At 45.9% G+C, this 18,591-nt stretch overlaps 1 protein-coding gene and 1 pseudogene across 1 annotated transcript in view; both read left to right on the top strand.

Moving 5' to 3' along the window:
- LOC130016464 (GPN-loop GTPase 3-like) overlaps positions 1 to 10,856 on the top strand; it is a 29,504-nt pseudogene extending 18,648 nt beyond the window's left edge.
- A 5,674-nt stretch (positions 10,857 to 16,530) lies between these two features.
- Positions 16,531 to 18,591, top strand: part of ARPC3 (actin related protein 2/3 complex subunit 3) — a 133,273-nt gene continuing 131,212 nt past the window's right edge. Inside the window, exon 1 of the mRNA XM_056107135.1 lies at positions 16,531 to 16,535. Coding sequence (XP_055963110.1) covers positions 16,531 to 16,535 — 5 coding nt within the window. The remainder of the gene's footprint in view (positions 16,536 to 18,591) is intronic.

Genomic DNA, 18,591 nt, shown 5'->3' with positions numbered 1-18,591 from the left:
TGCCACTGGCTGAGCAAGTGAAAACAGAGATAGACAAATGGGACTATCTTAAACTGAGAAGCTTCTGCACCTCAAAAGAAACATTGACCAAAATACAAAGACAGCCTACAGAATGGGAAAGGATATTCACCAAGTACACATCCGACAAGGGGTTGATATCAAGGATATACAAGGTACTGGTTAAACTCCACAAGAAGAAATCACCCAACCCCATCAAAAACTGGGGTGAGGAAATGAACAGAAACTTTCGCAAAGAAGAAATTCGAATGGCAAAAAGGCACATGAGAAAATGCTCTACATCACTAATCATCAGAGAGATGCAGATCAAAACCACAATGAGATATCATTTCACACCACAGAGACTGGCCCACATCCACAAGAACAAAAGCAACCGGTGCTGGCGCGGATGTGGCGAGAAAGGGACCCTCCTTCACTGCTGGTGGGAATGCCGGCTGGTCCAACCATTTTGGAAAACAGTATGGACGACTCTCAAAAAATTAGAATTTGATCTGCCATTTGACCCAGCTATAGCACTCCTGGGAATATATCCCAGAGAGGCAAAAAGGTATAGTCGAAGTGACATCTGCAATTGTTTGTTCATTGCAGCACTCTTTACAATAGCCAGAATCTGGAAAAAACCTGAGTGCCCAAGAACAGATGACTGGTTAAAGAAACTTTGGTACATTTACACAATGGAGTACTATGTAGCTGTTAGAAAAGAAGAAGTTATGAAATTTACATACAAGTGGTACTACATGGAAAGTATCATGTTAAGCGAAATGAGTCAGAAAGAGCGGGATAGACACAGGAAGATTGCATTCATCTGGGGAACATAAAGCAACAAAAAGGGAGATTAACACCCAGGAATGGCTGAGATTAGTACCAGGAATTTTGCTCCATGAATGGAAGGCCAACCACAGGCTCTAGGTGAAAAGGAAGCTCAGATAGAGAAGAGAGCACCAAATGAAGGGTGTTGTGAGGGCCCTCCTAGGGTGGGAGAAGCATGCTAAAAGTAGTCGATAGACCAAACATGATTGCCACTCAAAGCCTCTCTTGCAAAACACAGTACCCAAAAGAAGAGAGAGAGAACAAGGGGGAATACCCTACCACAGAGGCAGGATGGGACGGGGGGGAGGGGGAGGTGAGGGTTGCATGGGGGGATGCTGGGACCAGTGGGGATGGATGACGGGCACTGGTGGAGGGATGGGCACTTGATCATTGTATAACTGAAACCCAAGCACAAAATTTGTAAGCCTATAACTGTACCTCATGGTTTTTCACGAATAAAAAAAAGAAAAAAAATTAAAAAAAAATAAAAAGTTAATGAACTTTTCATGTAAAAAAAAACACCTATGCCTATGCAGGAACGAGCAGAAAGAACAATAGCAAATCAGCATTAATTTTTTTATGACCTCTGACCTATTGGAACACTAGTAACATTACAACATTACTTAACTAAAAACTTTTTTTTTTGGGGGGGTATGACCCGGCGATGCACAGGGGTTACTCCTGGTTCATGCACTCAGGAATAACTCCTGGTGGTGCTCAGGGGACCTATGGAATGCTAGGAATCAAATCCAGTTCAGACACGTGCAAGGCAAGCGCCCTACCTGCTGTGCTATCGCTCCAGCCCCAACCAGAGACTGGGACTACTTTTATTGTAATTTATCTGCATTCAACACCACTGAGAATTTCAAAAGGGTACAGGCAATTCTGATGTGCCAAGTGGCCAGGAAAAAAAGACATTGCAGAATTTCTCTGCTGTGGGACGGGAGAGCTAGTGCACTGAGGTGGGTGCTTGCCTTGCAAGTAGGCAAGGGATGCTCCCGGGTTCGATCCCCCCCACATCCCATATGCTCCGTGAGCCCACCAGGAATGATTTCTGGAGGCAGAGCAAAGAAAAAACTCTGACCACTGCTCAGTGTGGCCTCCTGCCCTCTCTGCTACAACCAATGACAACTTTTTTCAGAGGTGAGGGAAGGCCACATCCAGACGACATTGGTGGCGACCATATGGTGCCAGAGATGAACCCTGGGCCCCTTGTTTGCAAAGCCTGTAGTGCTGCTCACTGAGCTCTCTCCCTACTTCTATACTAACTACGAAGCAGACAGCCCACCGCTCCCAACATGCTGCTCCCGTATAAAAAGAAATGCGCTGGTCTGTGCCGTCCATATGGTGGCCACTGCCTGGGGGTGTGTAAGCATGTGACAAGACCATGAAAAAAAATATGGTCTAGGGAGGTGCGGGGGGAGGTGATGAAGAGCTAGGACAGGGGTTACATCTGGCCTGCACCCCGCACACCTCAGTTTGAACACCCAGCACCACATATGGTCCACCAGGCACAGGGGAGAAACAGCCCCTGAGCACCACCGGGTGTGGCCCTCAAACCTTAAAAACAACCCACAACAACCCCAAACACTTGCAAAACTCATCAGCCCAGGGATTAGCACAGGGCTTGATTCTTGGCACCAGATGGCATCCTGAGCATTGCTGTGTATAGCCAGGAAGCAACCAATACCCTGGTACGGCCCTCTGGGCCCCAGCACTGACCACTACTAGCCTGGTGGTCCAATAATCAGAGTGGCCCCTAGGCCCCACAGCACAGGAGGCCCGAACCCCCAACCACCAAAAATTACAAAAATACAAAGTCTTACCAGCCCACATATGGCGTTAGTCAATTTATTGAATCTTTTGCTTCTGAAGTTACTTGTAGAATCATCTAATAACGAATACATGTCTGGAGCTAGAAACCTTTAAACATGAGAGACTGGTGAACGAAAGAATCCTAAACACTAAATTTGTAGACTGACAATCGAAGTGAAACGAAAAAGGTTCAGCACTGCAAAGGAGACCTTAATTATAGTGAACTTAATTCTCAATTTCCTTTTCAGCTCTTTTACTCAGCAGGTCCATTTTGGTCATGATGTTAACTTGCGGGATTTCTAGAGATACCATAGCACTCAAGGCTGCCAAGATGCCAGAAATAAGCTGAAAGAGGAAGCAGAAAAGGGACAATGAATTAGTGTCACCAACAGTGTCCACATAAAAGGTTTCTGATCCCCACTGGAACAAAACCCACCTAAGTAGGAGAAACGCTAAGATTGGGGCCCGAGCAAGAGTCCAGGCTTTAAGGCGCTTGCCTTGCGCCTGGTCAGCCCAGGTTCTAGCCCAACGCTGCACAGGGTTCCCAGAGCACTACCTAAGTTATTCCTCAGCCCAGCGCCAGTAGTGAGCCCTGAGCACTGCCAGGCATGGCCGAACAGAAGACTGCTGGGCCAATAGCTGACCTTAGGATTCTAAAGGTGAGATGGGAAGGAGAAACTCGAGCTGTAGTGACCACACTTGTCCACTCAACAATATTTTAAAGTGTTCAGGAGGTAGCTGGGGTTGAGTTCAGCACTGAGGAAACATGTAGTGACAGGGATTAAAAGCAGGGAGGCCACATCACGGCGAGCTCCTTAAGCCCTGTACTATTTTTTTGGGGGGGGGGGGGTAATTACTGGCAATGCACAGGGGTTACTCCCAGCTTTGCACTCAGAAATTACTCCTAGTGGTGCCCAGGGATGCTAGGAATCGAACCTGGATTGGCTGTATGCAAGGCCCTACCCGCTGTATTATCACTCCAGCCCCCATTTTTTAAAATTTACTTATTTATTTATTTTTGGGAAGCGCTTTACTATTTCTGACCCTTTAACGTTATCTTCTCTCATGCTCGCTCTCCACCTCTCCTGATGGGTGTTTCCTTTTGGGTTTCTGGGTCACACAATCCCCTGATATTACTAAGGGGTCACTTCTGCTTCTGTACTCAGGAATTACTCCTGAGCAGCTTGGGGAACCACCTGGAGTGCTGGAGACGGAACCAAACGGCCTCCCTTTCAGTTTTGGGGAATACCCAGTAGTACTCTGAGCTTTGTGGTCAAGGATCACTCCTGGAGGGGCTCGGGGGCCCAGTGGCAGTATGGCAGGAATGACACCCAGGCTGGCCACATGCAAGGCAAGAGCTCTACCCACTGTACTAACTCTCTAGCATCCAGCTTTTTTTTTTTCTAGTTTTGGAGCCTCTTGGGACTTACTGTGGTGCTTGGGACTTACTTCTGACACCGCCCTGGGATGACTCCTGAAGGTGACAGCTGAGAGTTGGGGAGTAGTATCATGTCATCTGCGAATAGTGAGAGCTTAATTTCTTCTTTCCCTATCTGGATGCCCTTATTATCTTTTTCTTGCCTAATCGCTATTGCAAGTACTTCCAGTACTATATTGAACAGTAGTGGAGAGAGTGGGCATCCTTGTCACGTCCCTGACCTTAGGGGGAAGGGTCTCAGTTTTTCCCCATTGAGGATGATGTTTGCTGTAGGTTTGTGGTAGATGGCTTTAATTATATTGAGGAAAGTCCCCTCTATCCCCATTTTGGCAAGGGTTTTCATCATGAATGGGTGCTGGATCTTGTCAAAAGCTTTCTCTGCGTCTATTGATATGATATTGATTTTGCGTCTATTGATATGATATTGATATCTCTGCGTCTTAATTCACCAGTTAAGAGACACAGAGTGGCAAAATGGATACAGAGACAGAACCCAACATTCTGCTGCCTACAAGAAACTCACCTCAACAGCCAGAGCAAACACAGACTCAAAGTCAAAGGATGGAATACAATCCTGCAAGCAAACAACTCCCTCAAAAAAGCTGGGGTGGCCATACTAGTATCTGACAACATTAATTTCACCTTGAAAAAGATTAGAAGGGACAGTGAAGGCTATTTTCTCTTCATCAAGGGATACGTACAACAGGAAGAAATCACACTCTTAAATGTATACGCACCTAATGAGGGAACAGCTAAATATTTAAAACAACTGCTAACAGATTTTAAGGAGGACATCACTACCAACACAATAGTACTTGGAGACTTCAACATCGCCTTATCACCTCTGGATAGATCAACACAAACAAAACCCAGCAAGGAATTATTGGCTTTGAAAGAAGTAATAGAAGAGAAAGGGCTTATGGACTTATACAGGGCTTTACACCCCAAAAAGAAAGAATACACATTCTTCTCCAGTGCGCACGGAACATTTTCCAAAATAGACCATGTGCTAGGACACAAAACATACCTCAACAGAATCAAGAAGATAGAAATAGTATCAGCCATCTTTTCAGACCATGATGCACTGAGGATAGAAGTGAATCACACACAGACACGGAGAACCAAATCAAACACCTGGAAATTAAACAACTTGATGCTGAACAATGAGTGGGTCAGGAACGAAGTCAAGGATGAAATCAAAAGATACCTGGAAACAAATGAGAATGAAGACACAAACTACCAGAACTTATGGGATGCAGCGAAAGCTGTATTAAGGGGAAAATTTATAGCTCTGCAAGCCTATCTTAAGTCGATAGAAACGATGCACATAAACAATTTGACCTCACAGCTCAAGACCTTAGAAAAGGATCAACAGAAAGAGCCTAAATCAGGCAGAAGGAAAGAGATCATAAAACTTAGAGCAGAAATCAACGACATGGAAAACAAAGAAACAATCCGAAAGATCAATGAAACCAAGAGCTGATTCTTCAAGAAAATAAATAAGATAGATAAACCACTAGCAACACTCACAAAGAAACAGAGAGAGAGAACCCTAATAAATCGAATCAGAAATAAGAATGGGGATATCACAACAGAAACTAAAGAAATTCAAGAGATCATCAGAGACTACTTTGAAAGTCTCTATGCCATGAAACACGAGAACCTAGAAGAAATGGATAAATTCCTGGATCTCTACCATCTCCCAAAGCTGAATCAAGAAGATATAGAGTACCTGAATAGACCCATTCACATCAAGGAAATTGAAACTGTAATCAAAAGTCTTCCCAAAAACAAAAGCCCAGGCCCAGACGGATTTACTAGCGAATTTTTCCAAACATTTAAAGAGGACCTATTGCCAATTCTTCTCAAGCTTTTCCAGGAAATTGAAAAAACAGAAAGTCTCCCAAACAGCTTCTATGAAGCCCATATCTCTCTAATACCAAAAGGAAACAAAGACACCACAAGAAAAGAAAACTACAGGCCAATATCCCTGATGAACACGGATGCGAAGATTCTCAACAAAATACTAGCCAATAGAATACAACAACTCATCAAAAAGATCATACATCATGACCAAGTGGGATTCATCCCAGGGATGCAAGGATGGTTCAACATTCGGAAATCAACCAACATAATCCAGCTGCTTTTAATCCCTGTCACTACATGTTTCCTCAGTGCTGAGCTCAACGCCACCTACCTCCTGAACACTCTAAAATATTATTGAGTGGAGAAGTGTGGTCACTGTAGATCGCGTTTCTCCTTCCCACGTCACCTTTAGAATCCTAAGGTCAGCTGTTGGCCCAGCAGTCTTCTGTTCGGCCATGCCTGGCAGTGCTCAGGGCTCACTACTGGCGCTGTGCTGAGGAATCACTTAGGTAGTGCTCTGGGAACCCTGTGGAGTGCTGGGCTAGAACCTGGGCTGACCAGGCGCAAGGCAAGCGCCTTAAAGCCTGGACTCTTGCTCGGGCCCCAACCTTAGCGTTTCTCCGATTTAGGTGGGTTTTGTTCCAGTGGGGATTAGAAACCTTTTATGTGGACACTGTTGGTGACAACTGATTCATCGTCCCTTTCCTGCTTCCTCTTTCAGCTTATTTCTGGCATCTTGGCAGCCTTGAGTGCTATGGTATCTCTAGAAATCCCGCAAGTTAACATCATGACAAAAATGGACCTGCTGAGTAAAAGAGCTAAAAAGGAAATTGAGAAGTAAGTTCACTATAATTAACGTCACATTTGCTGTGCTGAACCTTTTTCGTTTCACTTCGATTGTCAGTCTACAAATTTAGTGTTTCGAATTCTTTGCTTCACCAGTCTATCATTTTTGAAGGTTTCTAGATCCAGGCATGTATTCTTTATTAGATGATTCTACAAGCAACTTCAGAAGCAAAAAATTCAAAAAATTGACGAATGCCATATGTGGGCTGGTAAGACTTTGTATTTTTCTAATTTTTGGTGGTTGCGGGTGCGGGCCTCCTGTGCTGGGAGGCCTAGGGGCCACTCTGATTATTGGCCCACCAGGCTAGTAGTGGTCAGTGCTGGGGCCCTGAGGGCCGTATCAGCACTATTGTTTGCTTCCTGGCTGTACCCAACAATGCTCAGGATGCCATCTGGTGCCAAGAATGAAGCCCTGTGCTAATCCCTGGGCTGATGAGTTTTGCAAGTGTTTGGGGTTGTTGTGGGTTGTTTTTAAGGTTTGAGGGCCACACCCGGTGGTGCTCAGTGGCTGTTTCTCCCCTGTGCCTGGTGGACCATATGTGGTGCTGGGTGTTCAAACTGAGGTGTGTGGGGTGCAGGCCAGTTGTAACCCCTGTCGTAGCTCTTCATCACCTCCCCCCGCACCTCCCTAGACCCATATTTTTCTTAATGGTCTTGTCACATGCTACACACCCCCAGGCAGTGGCCACCTTACGGACGGCACAGACAGGCGCATTTCTTTTTATAGGGGAGCAGCATGTTGGGAGTGGTGGGCTGTCTGCTTCGAAGTTAGTATAGAAGTAGGGAGAGAGCTCAGTGGGGAGCACCACTGGCTTTGCAGACAAGGGGCCGAGGGTTAATCTCTGGCACCATATGGTCGCCACCAGCGTTGTCTGGATGTGGCCTCCCCTCACCTCTGAAAAAAGTTGTCATTGGTTGTAGGAGAGAGGGCAGGAGGTCACACTGAGCAGTGGTCAGAGTTTATTCTTGGCTCTGCCTCCAGAAATCATTCCTGGTGGGCTCCGGGAGCATAAGGGATGCGGGGGATCGAACCCGGGTGCATCCCTTGTCTATGTGCAAGGCAAGCGCCCAACTCAGTGTACGAGCTCTCCCGTCCCACAGCAGAGAAATTCTGCAATGTCTTTTTTTCCTGGCCACTTGGCACATGAGAATTGCCTGTACCCTTTTGAAATTTTCAGTGGTTGTTGAATGCAGATAAATTACTTTAAATGAATTCTCAGTTTCTGGTCGGGTCTGGAGCGATAGCACAGCAGGTAGGACGTATGCGTTGCATGTGTCCGACCCGGGTTTGATTCTTAGCATCCATAGGTCCCCTGAGCATCACCAGGAGTTATTCCTGAGTACATGAACCAGGATTAACCCCTGTGAATCACCAGGTGTAAAGTAAAGTAAAGTAAAGTAAAGAAAAGTAAAGTAAACTAAAGTAAAGTAAAGTAAAGGCCCTCCCGTTGATCTTCAATTTGCTCGAGCGGGCCCAGTAACGTCTCCATTGGAGACTTTGTTGTTACTGTGTCTGGCATATCGAATACGTCACGGAGAGCTTGCCAGGCTCTGCCGTGCGGGCGAGATACTCTAGGTAGCTTGCCGGGCTCTCCAAGAGGGGCGGAGGAATCGAACTCAGGTCGGCCATGTTGGCTGCGTGCAAGGCAAACGCCCTACCGCTGTGCTATCGCTCCAAAAAGTCTTTAGTTAAGTAATGTTGTAATGTTACTAGTGTTCCAATAGGTAAGAGGTCATAAAAAAATTAATGCTGATTTGCTATTCTTCTGTCTGCTCCTCCCTGCACAGGCATAGATGGTATTAATAAGACTACCAATGTTCACACTCAAGCATCAGTTGAATGACCTTTCTGAAATCTCTAATTTGTACAATGATGATTACAGCATGGTCTGACTTTTGCCTTATGATCACTCAGATGAAGAAAGCATGAACATTGTATTACAGCATATTGATTTTGCCGTTCTGTATGGAGAAGACTTGGAATTCAAAGAACCCAAGGTAATTTCTGATGATTTAGATTTGCCAGGGCCAGAGAACGGTACAGAGGGAAAGACCATTCTCTGCCTCCCCTAGGCTGACGCTGGGTCAGTTCCCCGTTTCATGTCTAGTCCCTGAGCACAGAGCCAGGATTGCCCTGAACACCCCTGCCCTCCTGTTTGATTTAAGCAGCTACTTAAGTTAAAGTCTTGGGGGCAGCAAGAACCTGGCCAGTTCTGGCTGATCTCTGGGTGTGGCTCAAGAACTCAAAACCAAAACAAAAAACGAGTAACGAAAATATAAATAAATAAACATAAATAAACAGTCCTGGGAGGTTGGTGTGATAATCTCTGTATCCTGGCAGTTGTTGGGGTTACACGGCAGTTGGTGGGTGTAACTGTCTAGCTACTGGAAGGTCCATTCCCAAACTGTGTAGGCTTGGAGATCTCAGCCCCGGGTCCCCCACACCTGGGTTGCTCTGCCAGTTCCTTTATGCGTGAAGCCCTTCCAAGCGTGTGGAGAGTGGTCTCAGCATGACTTTGGCCTTGTGCCGGACGTCTTCTGCTGTTGGCCCTGGTGAGGACAGTCAGGCATGGGGTAGGAGTCTCCGCCTTGTTCTCTCCCGGGAGCTTGGTGTGATAATCAAGTGATTATCAGTGATTCATTAAAAAGTATAAAATTTAAAGAAACAAATTAAAAATGGAAAAATTCAAAAACTTAAAAATTTTAAAAATAAAATTAAATTTAAGAAAAGAAAATGGGATTTGGTGGGGAGCCGTGCGGCTGGGGCTCTGGAGGAGGAGCAGAGACTGTTTATTGTGCAATAACTTATTCCCTACCACCCTCATTTTTTAAAACTATTATTATTATTATTATTTTGCCTTTTGGGTCACACCCGGTGATGCCCAGGGGTTCCTCCTGGCTCTGCACTCAGGAATTCCTCCTGGTGGTGCTCAGAGGACCATAGGGGATGCTGGGAATCAAACCTCGCGGGCCACTTGCAAGGTAAATGCCCTGCCTACTGTCATATTGCTCCAACTCCCCAAATTTTTTATTTTATAAAGTGTTTTACAATATTTGATTATTTTCAATATTCAGACTCCAATCCCACCACCATTACACCTTCTCACCACCATATTTCGGGTAGCTCTATCCCGAACCCCAATCCTTGTCCCAAAGCAGAACTGAAATAATCTATTTTCTTGTATTGTTTGATATGAAAAACTGCCAGGGCGCTGGAGTGATAGCACAGTGGGTGGGAAGTTTGCCTTGCATGCGGCGAAACTGGGTTCGATTCCAGGCATCCCATATGGTCCCCTGAGCACCATTAGCCAGGGATAATTCCTGAGTGCAGAGCCAGGAGAAATTCCTCTGCATAGACAGGTATGGCCCCCCCGAAAAATATCGCTGAAAATCCTATAAAAAAAGTATCCTTAGAGGAAGGAGTGTGTATTCTACCCAGGGGCCGTTAAGCCCTTCTGTAAGAGATCACTAACATGTTGTAAAAGGTTGAGCCTTGTGTGTTGATATATATATAGCACAGCGGTAGGGCGTTTGCCTTGCACACAGCCAACGTGGCCAACCCGAGTTCGATTCCTCCACCCCTCTCAGAGAGCCCGGCAAGCTACCGAGGGTGTCTCGCCCGCACTGCAGAGCCTGGCAAGCTACCCATGATGTATTTGATATGCCAGACACAGTAACAACAAAGTCTGCAATGGAGACGTTACTGGACCCGCTCGAGCAAATTGAAGAACAATGGGAGGACAGTGATACAGTGAACCAAAACCCTGGTTGCAGATTACGTGGATTTTGTGCTCCAGAACCTGATGGTGCTTTGGGCCCCCGGTTCAGAAAAGGCAAGTTCCCCACACCCTGTGCTGTCTCGTTCGCCCCAATTTTGTTAGTGAATATCTATTAGCACTTCTACTGGGTATTATAGAGCATTGCCTGAACAGTAGGTCAATACATACTGGGTCTGCGGAGAAATCAACGTATTTTCTATTTTGTGTTTTATTTATATCAGGAACATGAAGATGAGTTATCTTCTATGTTGGATGAATATTTTCAAGAATACCAGAACAAATGAAGATTATGTTACGATGCAATGGGATGCGGGGCTGGAGTGATAGCACAGTAGGTAGGGCATTTCCCTTGCACGCGACAGACCTGGTTTCGAATCCCAACATCCCATATGGGCCACCAAGCGCCGCCAGGAGTAATTCCTGAGTGAAGAGCCAGGAGTAACACCTGTACTCTCCGGGTGTGACCCAAAAACCGAAAAAAAAAAAAAGCAAATGGATGCTTGTGAAGAGTTGCAATCACAATTTATTTAAATGAAAATATAACAGATAAAGTAAAAACAAAGAATAAATATCATAAAATATACCGAGGCAAGATACTCATTGGTGGGAGGGTATCCAGACAGAGACACTGATGTGAGACACTGGGCTTCTTCCACTTGTAACCATGCTAGGTCCTCTGGGAACTGGTCCAATGTTGCCACAGAGGGTGGCCGTGCAGCTGGTACTCGAGAGATCAGTGTTGGCGCTGACCTTGGACACGGAGCCAAGTATGCTTTCAGAGCTGGAGCTAAAGAATCAATAAGAGAAAAGGTCACCCAGATGGCTCTTTCCATGGATTCTCCAAAGCTGACCCCAACAGGGAGCCCAGCAGGAAGGGGAGACCATGGGCCCACCTCACGGGGGTTTCCTGTGGAGGCCTCCCCGGAATGGGCTCTCTGGCCTGTGACTCTCCTTTCCCACACCAGCCCCCAGGACACCTCTAGGTGGGCCTTTTCCCATTCCCCTTTTACTTGTGCATATACACACACCCCTTGGTTCTTACCCGTTTTCTTCTGGTGCTCTGAGTCTCGTTCTCTGCCATATGTGTAAGGCCAGGGCACTGAAGGCGGTGCCCTTTGGGGAGTTGACACTCCTTGGCCAATCTCAACTTTCTGCTTAGATGGTGTCTGTTTCTGCTTGGTGCTGGCTGATTCCAGACTTTCTTCAGAGGAACTGGACCCAGAGGATATGTAGAAGATCTTCTTTCTCTCCTGTGGGCTGCTCTGCTGAGGGAGCGTCTCTCTCTCCTGTGGGCTGCTCTGCGGAGGGAGAACCACAAAGGCTCAGCTCCAGAAGCGCTGCTTCCCCCTCCCTTCTGAGTTCCTCCCTGCTGGTGGACCTGCATCTACACAGACCTCCCATAGGAATGAGATTGAAACAATCAAGTTTAGAAAAGTCTTGGCCAAAGAGCACCTCCTAGTGCCAACTCAGTGAGCAGTGACCTGGCCTTGGGGGCTAAATTTGATGACTCACCTGGTAGGAGAGGCTGCCCTCAAGATGACCGCACAACACACACACAGACACACGTACATACACAAATGCACATACTCTCACACACACACCATCTCCAGTACACACTCAAATTTACTCTCCGATAAACACGTTCACACCCGGGTGTCCACACTCTTCCACACACACAGCTTCTGCGCCATCACTCTCAGGGAGGTGATGAAGACTGATCACGGGCATCAGTGCTGGGCTGCCCGGGCCAGTTCCTGCTGACCTTAACTAGCGGCTGTCTTCGTGAAGAATTCCGGGGAGTTCTCCAGTGAGTCCTCACCCAGTTTCTGAATCTTTTCAGTGTCCTACACTTGGGGGTTTTACAACCACGATTTCTTGGTAAACAGCAAAACATGTTTGCTGTCTATGCGTTTCTGCAGTGAACCAAGTAATGAGTATGGGGGCGGGTGGGGAGGCTGCAGAATGTCTGGTTGCATCACAAAGAGAGGTCGGTGATGTCATCGAGCGCATCACAGTGAGGACAGGTCAGCTGTGGCCCTGCAGCAGGGCTTGCTCTCTGTGCAGCCCCTCTGGGCTGCTGCTGCTCTCCCTGTTCCCACAAGTCCTGTCCACGTGGTGAACTCAAGGCCCTGGGGAGAGCAGGGAGCAGCCACTTGAAAGAATGTGCTGCTAAAATGTTATTTTCCTTTTTTTTAAAAAACGTGAGTGGATTGCTATTTATTCAGCCACTTATTAGCTGATTGAATTTGGCATGAACTCCTCCTTACTCTCTTTTTTTTCATTTTTTATCATTGTCTTTATTGAATCACCATGAGAGCAGTTACAAAGCTTTCGGGTCTAAGTCTCAGTCATGCAATGAAACACCGGTACCTTCACTAGTGCCCATTCTCCACTACCGAAATCCCCAATATACCCCCATCCCACAGCCTCCCTATACCTGTGGGGCAGATGATTTTCACATTACTCTCTCTCTACTTGGATCCCATTCAATAGTTCGACACCAGACCCACCTTTATTATTTGAGATTTTACACCAACACTCAGATTTGCTGAAAAGGCAACAGTAGACAATTTGTGATCTATTGCTGGTTATGGATAACATATGATGTCGCGCGGCTGCAGTAGGGCCATGTGATTTTGAAATCCTGAAATTTTAACACAAATCTGGAGGGATTTCTATCAAAAGCCATTAGGTTTTGAGATTTGCTCCCGAGTCTCTGGGATCATGGCCAGTAAGCAGCTTGATCAGGAGCCAAAGAGGCCATTTGTGGGCAGCGACTCAGGGTCTTTTTTGGACAGGGAGGAAAAGGGCGGCTCCCCCACCATCCTGTGAGACCCCGTGTGTCTCGTCACTGCGAGCCCAAACCTGACTGTCCAGTGACCTCTGAAGCATGGCGGCCACAGGGCCGCTGTGGGGAACAGGCCAAGCCACGAAACCTATTCCCACCTGGATTGGCCCAGCACTGGTAACCTACTGCAGGGACCAGACGCATTTCTGCCAAAAGCCCCTGGGTTTCAAGATTTGTTTCTGAGTCTCTGGGATCCTGGCCATGAAACAGTTCAATCAGGAACCAGAGAGGCCATGCCTCCAATTATATAGCTGAACTGGAGGTGTTCTGTGGGTGTGTTTCCCACATATCTAAGTTTTGGCCGTGTACTTTCTTGGTAAACTTTGCCCAAGTTTTTGGGGTCTGGCCAAACGCGCAGCAGCAATTTTTTTCATTAGTGAGGTACAGTTGCAGACTTACAAATTTTTGTGCTTGGGTTTCAATTATACAGTGATCAAATACCCATCTCTCCACCAGTGCCCATTTCCCACCATCAGGGATCCCAGGATCCCTCCCACCCCCCACTCTCCCCACCCCACCCTGCCACTGTAGCAGGGCATTCCCTTTTGTTCTCTCTCTCTTATTGGGTGTTGTGGTTTGTAAAACAGGCAATGGGTGACAATAATGTTTGTTCTGTAGACTACTTTCAGCATGCTTTTCCTATCTTGGAAGGATCCTCCCAACACCTTTATTTGGTGTTCCCTTCTCTATCTGAGCTCCCTTTTCCCCTAGCCTTGTGGTTGGCCTCCAAGCAATGGAGTAAAATTAAAATTAAAGCAATCTTTTAATAGCATCAGGGCTGCAGACTTAATATAAAGGATGGTGTGTCCTTTGAGTGCAAGATGCCCAGGTCCATTCCTGGCACCATACGTTCTGTACCATCTGTCAGGATTGACTTTCAAGACCAGAGATGGAAGTCACCTTGTACACCCCAGGTACCACCCTGTGTGATCCCAAATCCCTCCTTTCCCTCAGAGTAAAATAATATGAATAGCACCAAATACGATTGTGAGAATTGGGGAGGCATAGAACTAGTACTGCAGGTTGGGTGCTTGCCTTGCATGCATCCAGCTTGGGTTCCTTCCCCATTACTGCGTGTGGTCCCAGGAGCCCCTGACGGTGATCGAGAGTGATCTCTGGCCAAGCTCTAGGCACAGCTAGGTGTACTCCTCCTCCCAAAAAAGAGTTTGAAGGTGAAATTGCAATGAATGTAAATAATTTTGTATATAACAAAGTAGCAATGATGGTCACAGGTGCTATTGGATAATTTTTATTGATTTTGGGGAGCAAAAGGTATTGTAACATACATTTTTTTTCGAAAGGAATAAGACCTGGGAAAATTAAGTAAGATCATTATCTTACCTTTATCTTTTAGTTTTCCTACACTGAATATTATTTGTACAATTAAAAGACTAAAAGTCACTTGATCGCTTGATCACTTGATACCCCGTTACTCATCGATTTACTCGAGTGGTGCCAGTAATGTCTCCATTCATCCCTGTTGCGTGCTAGCGTAGCCCAGTGGCATCTGCTCCTTCTAGGAATATGCAGAGCCTCAAACCGATCATTCAGGGTCTTTTCTGTTTGTCTGTTTTATTAGTGTAACACCATGAGGTACAGTTGTAGACTTACAAGTTTTTGTGCTTGGGTTTCAGTTATCAATGATTGAGTACCCATCCCACCACCAGTGCCCATTCTCCACCCCCACCAATCCCAGTATCCCTACCACCCCCATCGCCCATCCCACCCTGCCTCTGTGGCAGGACACTCCCTTTTGATCTAGCTCTCCTTTTAGGTGCTGTGGTCTGCAGAAGAGACACTGAGTGGCAATCATGTTCGGTCCATAGACTACTTTCAGCAGGCATCTCCCATCCTGGGCAGATCTTCCCAGCACCCTTTATATGGTGCTCCCTTCTCTATCTAAGTTGCCTTTACCCCTAGAGTGTGCAGCTGGCCTCTCAGCCATGGAGAGAACAACCTGATATCTATCACAGCTGTTCTTGGGTGTTAATCTCTTATTTTGTTACTTTATGTTACCCAGATAAATGCAATCTTTCTATGTCTGTCCCTCTCTTTCTGACTCATTTCGCTTAGCATAATATTTTCCATGTAGTACCAATTGTATGTCAATTTCATGACTTAATTTTTTCTAACTGCTATATAGTACTCCATTGTGTAGATGTACCAGAGTTTTTTTTAACCAGTCATCTGTTCTCGGTCACTCAGGTTTTTTCCATATTCTAGCTATTGTAAATAGTGCTGCAATGAACAAACAAGTGCAGATGTCACTTCGACTATACATTTTAGCCTCTCCGCGGTATATTCCCAGGAGTGGTATTGTTGGGTCAAATGGGAGCTCAATTTCTAATTTTTTGATAGTCGTCCATACTGTTTTCCAAAAGGGGTGAACCAGTTGACATTCCCACCAGCAGTGAAGGAGGGTCCCTTTCTCGCCACATCCACGCCAACACAGGTTGCTTTTGTTCTTTTGAATGTGGCCAGTCTCTGTGGTGTGAAATGATACCTCATTGTTGTTTTGGTCTGCATCTCCCTGATGATTAATGATGTAGAGCATTTTCTCTCATGTGCCTTTTAGCCATTCGGATTTCTTCTTTGAGAAAGTCTCTGTTCATTTCGTTGCCCCACTTTTTGATGGGGTTGGATGTTTTCTTCTTGTGGAGTTCAACCAGTGTTGGAGTACACGGAGCTTAGGTTTATCAGATTGTACCCATTAAAGTGCTCCCGCGTCACTCCCATTACTTTGTCAGTCTGTAACCACTTCTATGCTCTCTTCCCCAACCAATTTGTAAGGTCTCATCCTTCTTAGACACTGAAGCTGTACTGTAAGTTAATATTGCCTTTCTCCTCTCCTTATGTCTTTTGAGCAGTTTACTTTAATGCAATGTCCTTTTGTATAGATACAGGAAGACAATTAATTAATATGCTCCGTAACTTAGGAATTGATTGCTTTTGAATGTTATTCACTCCTGGGCATCTGCCTTCTCAACTTGAGCCTCAGTTGCCCTCACTTCCTGGCGCCCCATGGGCAGGGTCCCGAAGTGGGACTGGATGGAACCAGGGCAAGCTGGTAAGTTATGTGCTACCCTGGCAGCGTGATGGGCCAGGCCAAGATGCCACGGTTCTTAACTATAAGTTAAGAGTTTGATCATAGGCAAATGATGTCATTATCCAAAAGTAACGACAAGACTAGGGCCCTGCTGCTAGGAATAGGAAAGATATCTGGCCTGAGCACTGCAGTCTGAGATCGAGATGGCCCTAGGAGAGCAATTCTATAAGCTCAAAGTATTTCTTACTGTGTCCATACGAAATGATTAATATTATGTATGCTTATATGTTGGTTGGACAAGGAGAGGAGAAACACGTCCTAGAAGCAGTTTCCTGTGTGTCCTGACTAGCTTGGATGAGACTGCTTTTTTGGAGATGTAGATTCCAAGCTCTAGCAGACTGGTCTTTGTTGTGCTAATCTAAGTGCTTGTAGCTTGTGAAAAGGTGAGGCCAGGATTACTGGCCTGCAGATGTAAGGAAACAATGTATGGTTTGCTGCCTCAATGTTCTTTCTGTAACTCCTTTTGATGACATCATTATATTGCGCCCTTTAGAGGTACTATGATCTATATAAGGGAGATTTCAGGGCTCTCTGGGGGGACACGCGCATCAGAGAACCTGGGAAGATGGGGCTGAGGACAGAAGCGGAGAGAACAAAGGTGCGCACGTGCTTGAGGATTCCTGAGGCCTCCATGACATACATCACTTCCATGTAATAAACGGCTGCTAAGACCAACCAGCCTGGTCCCCGTTTCCTTCCTTCGCCTGACCATCGCCATCGACCTCCCTGGAGTGGGGAAACGGCCTGACTGCCGGCCTTTTTATTTTTTGTGTGTTTACACAAACCAGTTCTTTGTATATCCTTGATATCAACCCCTTGTCGGATGTGTATTTGGAGAACATCCTTTCCCATTCTGTAGATTATCTTTGTATTTTGGTCACTGTTTCTTTTGAGGTGCAGAAGCTTCTTAGTTTAAGATAGTCCCATTTGTTTATCTGTTTTCACTTGCTTGGCCAGTGGCGTGGCATCTTTGAAGATACCATTAGCTTCAATGTCATGGAGGGTTTTGCCAACTTTGTCTTCAGTGTACCTTATGGATTCCAGTCTGATATTGAGGACTTTAATCCATGTTGATCTTACTTTTGCACATGCTGTTACACAGAGATCTAAGCCCATTTTTTTTAAAATTTTTAATTTTTATTTTATTTTTTTTTAGTGAAACACCATGAGGTACAGTTATAGACATATAAATTTTTGTGCTTGGGTTTCAGTTATACAATGATCAAGTACCCATCCCTCCACCAGTGCCCATCCTCCTCCACCACCGGTCCCAGCATCCCTCTCACCCCCCATCCCCCCTGTCCCACCCTGCCTCTGTGGCAGGGCATTCCCCCTTGTTCTCTCTCTCTTCTTTTGGGTACTGTGTTTTGCAAGAGAGGCATTGAGTGGCAATCATGTTTGGTCTATAGACTACTTTTAGCATGCTTCTCCCACCCTGGGAGGGTCCTCACAACACCCTTTATTTGGTGCTCTCTTCTCTATCTGAGCTTCCTTTTCACCTAGTCGGTCAGCATTTGTACCGCTTGGCTGATGTTTGGTGTTATTAGAACGAGGTCATCAGCAAAGTGGAGGTAGTGTATTTGCCGACCATCTGTCTTCACTCCCATTCCTTCCCATTCCAGTCATCGCATGATGATCTCGAGGGTGGCAGTGAAGAGTTTTGGTGAAATGGTATCACCCTGCCGAACCCCTCTATTGACATGGATGATTACTTCTTTGTAGAATGGTGAGATCCTAGTAGTAAATCCATAATAGAGCTCATGGAGGATCCTGATGTATTGAGTTTGTACGCGCTGATTGGCTAGGGCTTCAATGACCCCTTCCGTCTCAACAGAATCAAAGGCCTTCTTTAAATCAATGCACATTAGAGAGAGCGGCATCTTGAACTCCTGAGAAACCTCAATGAGCTTAGTTATCATTTGGATATGGTCAATGGTGCTGAACCCTTTTTGGAACACGGCTTGTTCACATGGTTGTCCTTCATCTAGCGTTCTGCCAATCCTATTTTGGATAACTCATGTGAACAGTTTGTAGATGACAGACAATAGACAGGTGTGGTGATGGT

This window comes from Sorex fumeus, unplaced genomic scaffold (assembly GCF_029834395.1).
Source record: "Sorex fumeus unplaced genomic scaffold, SorFum_2.1 ptg000155l, whole genome shotgun sequence".
In the NCBI taxonomy this organism is placed as follows: Eukaryota; Metazoa; Chordata; class Mammalia; order Eulipotyphla; family Soricidae; genus Sorex; species Sorex fumeus.
This window is presented reverse-complemented; position numbering and strand designations above follow the sequence as displayed.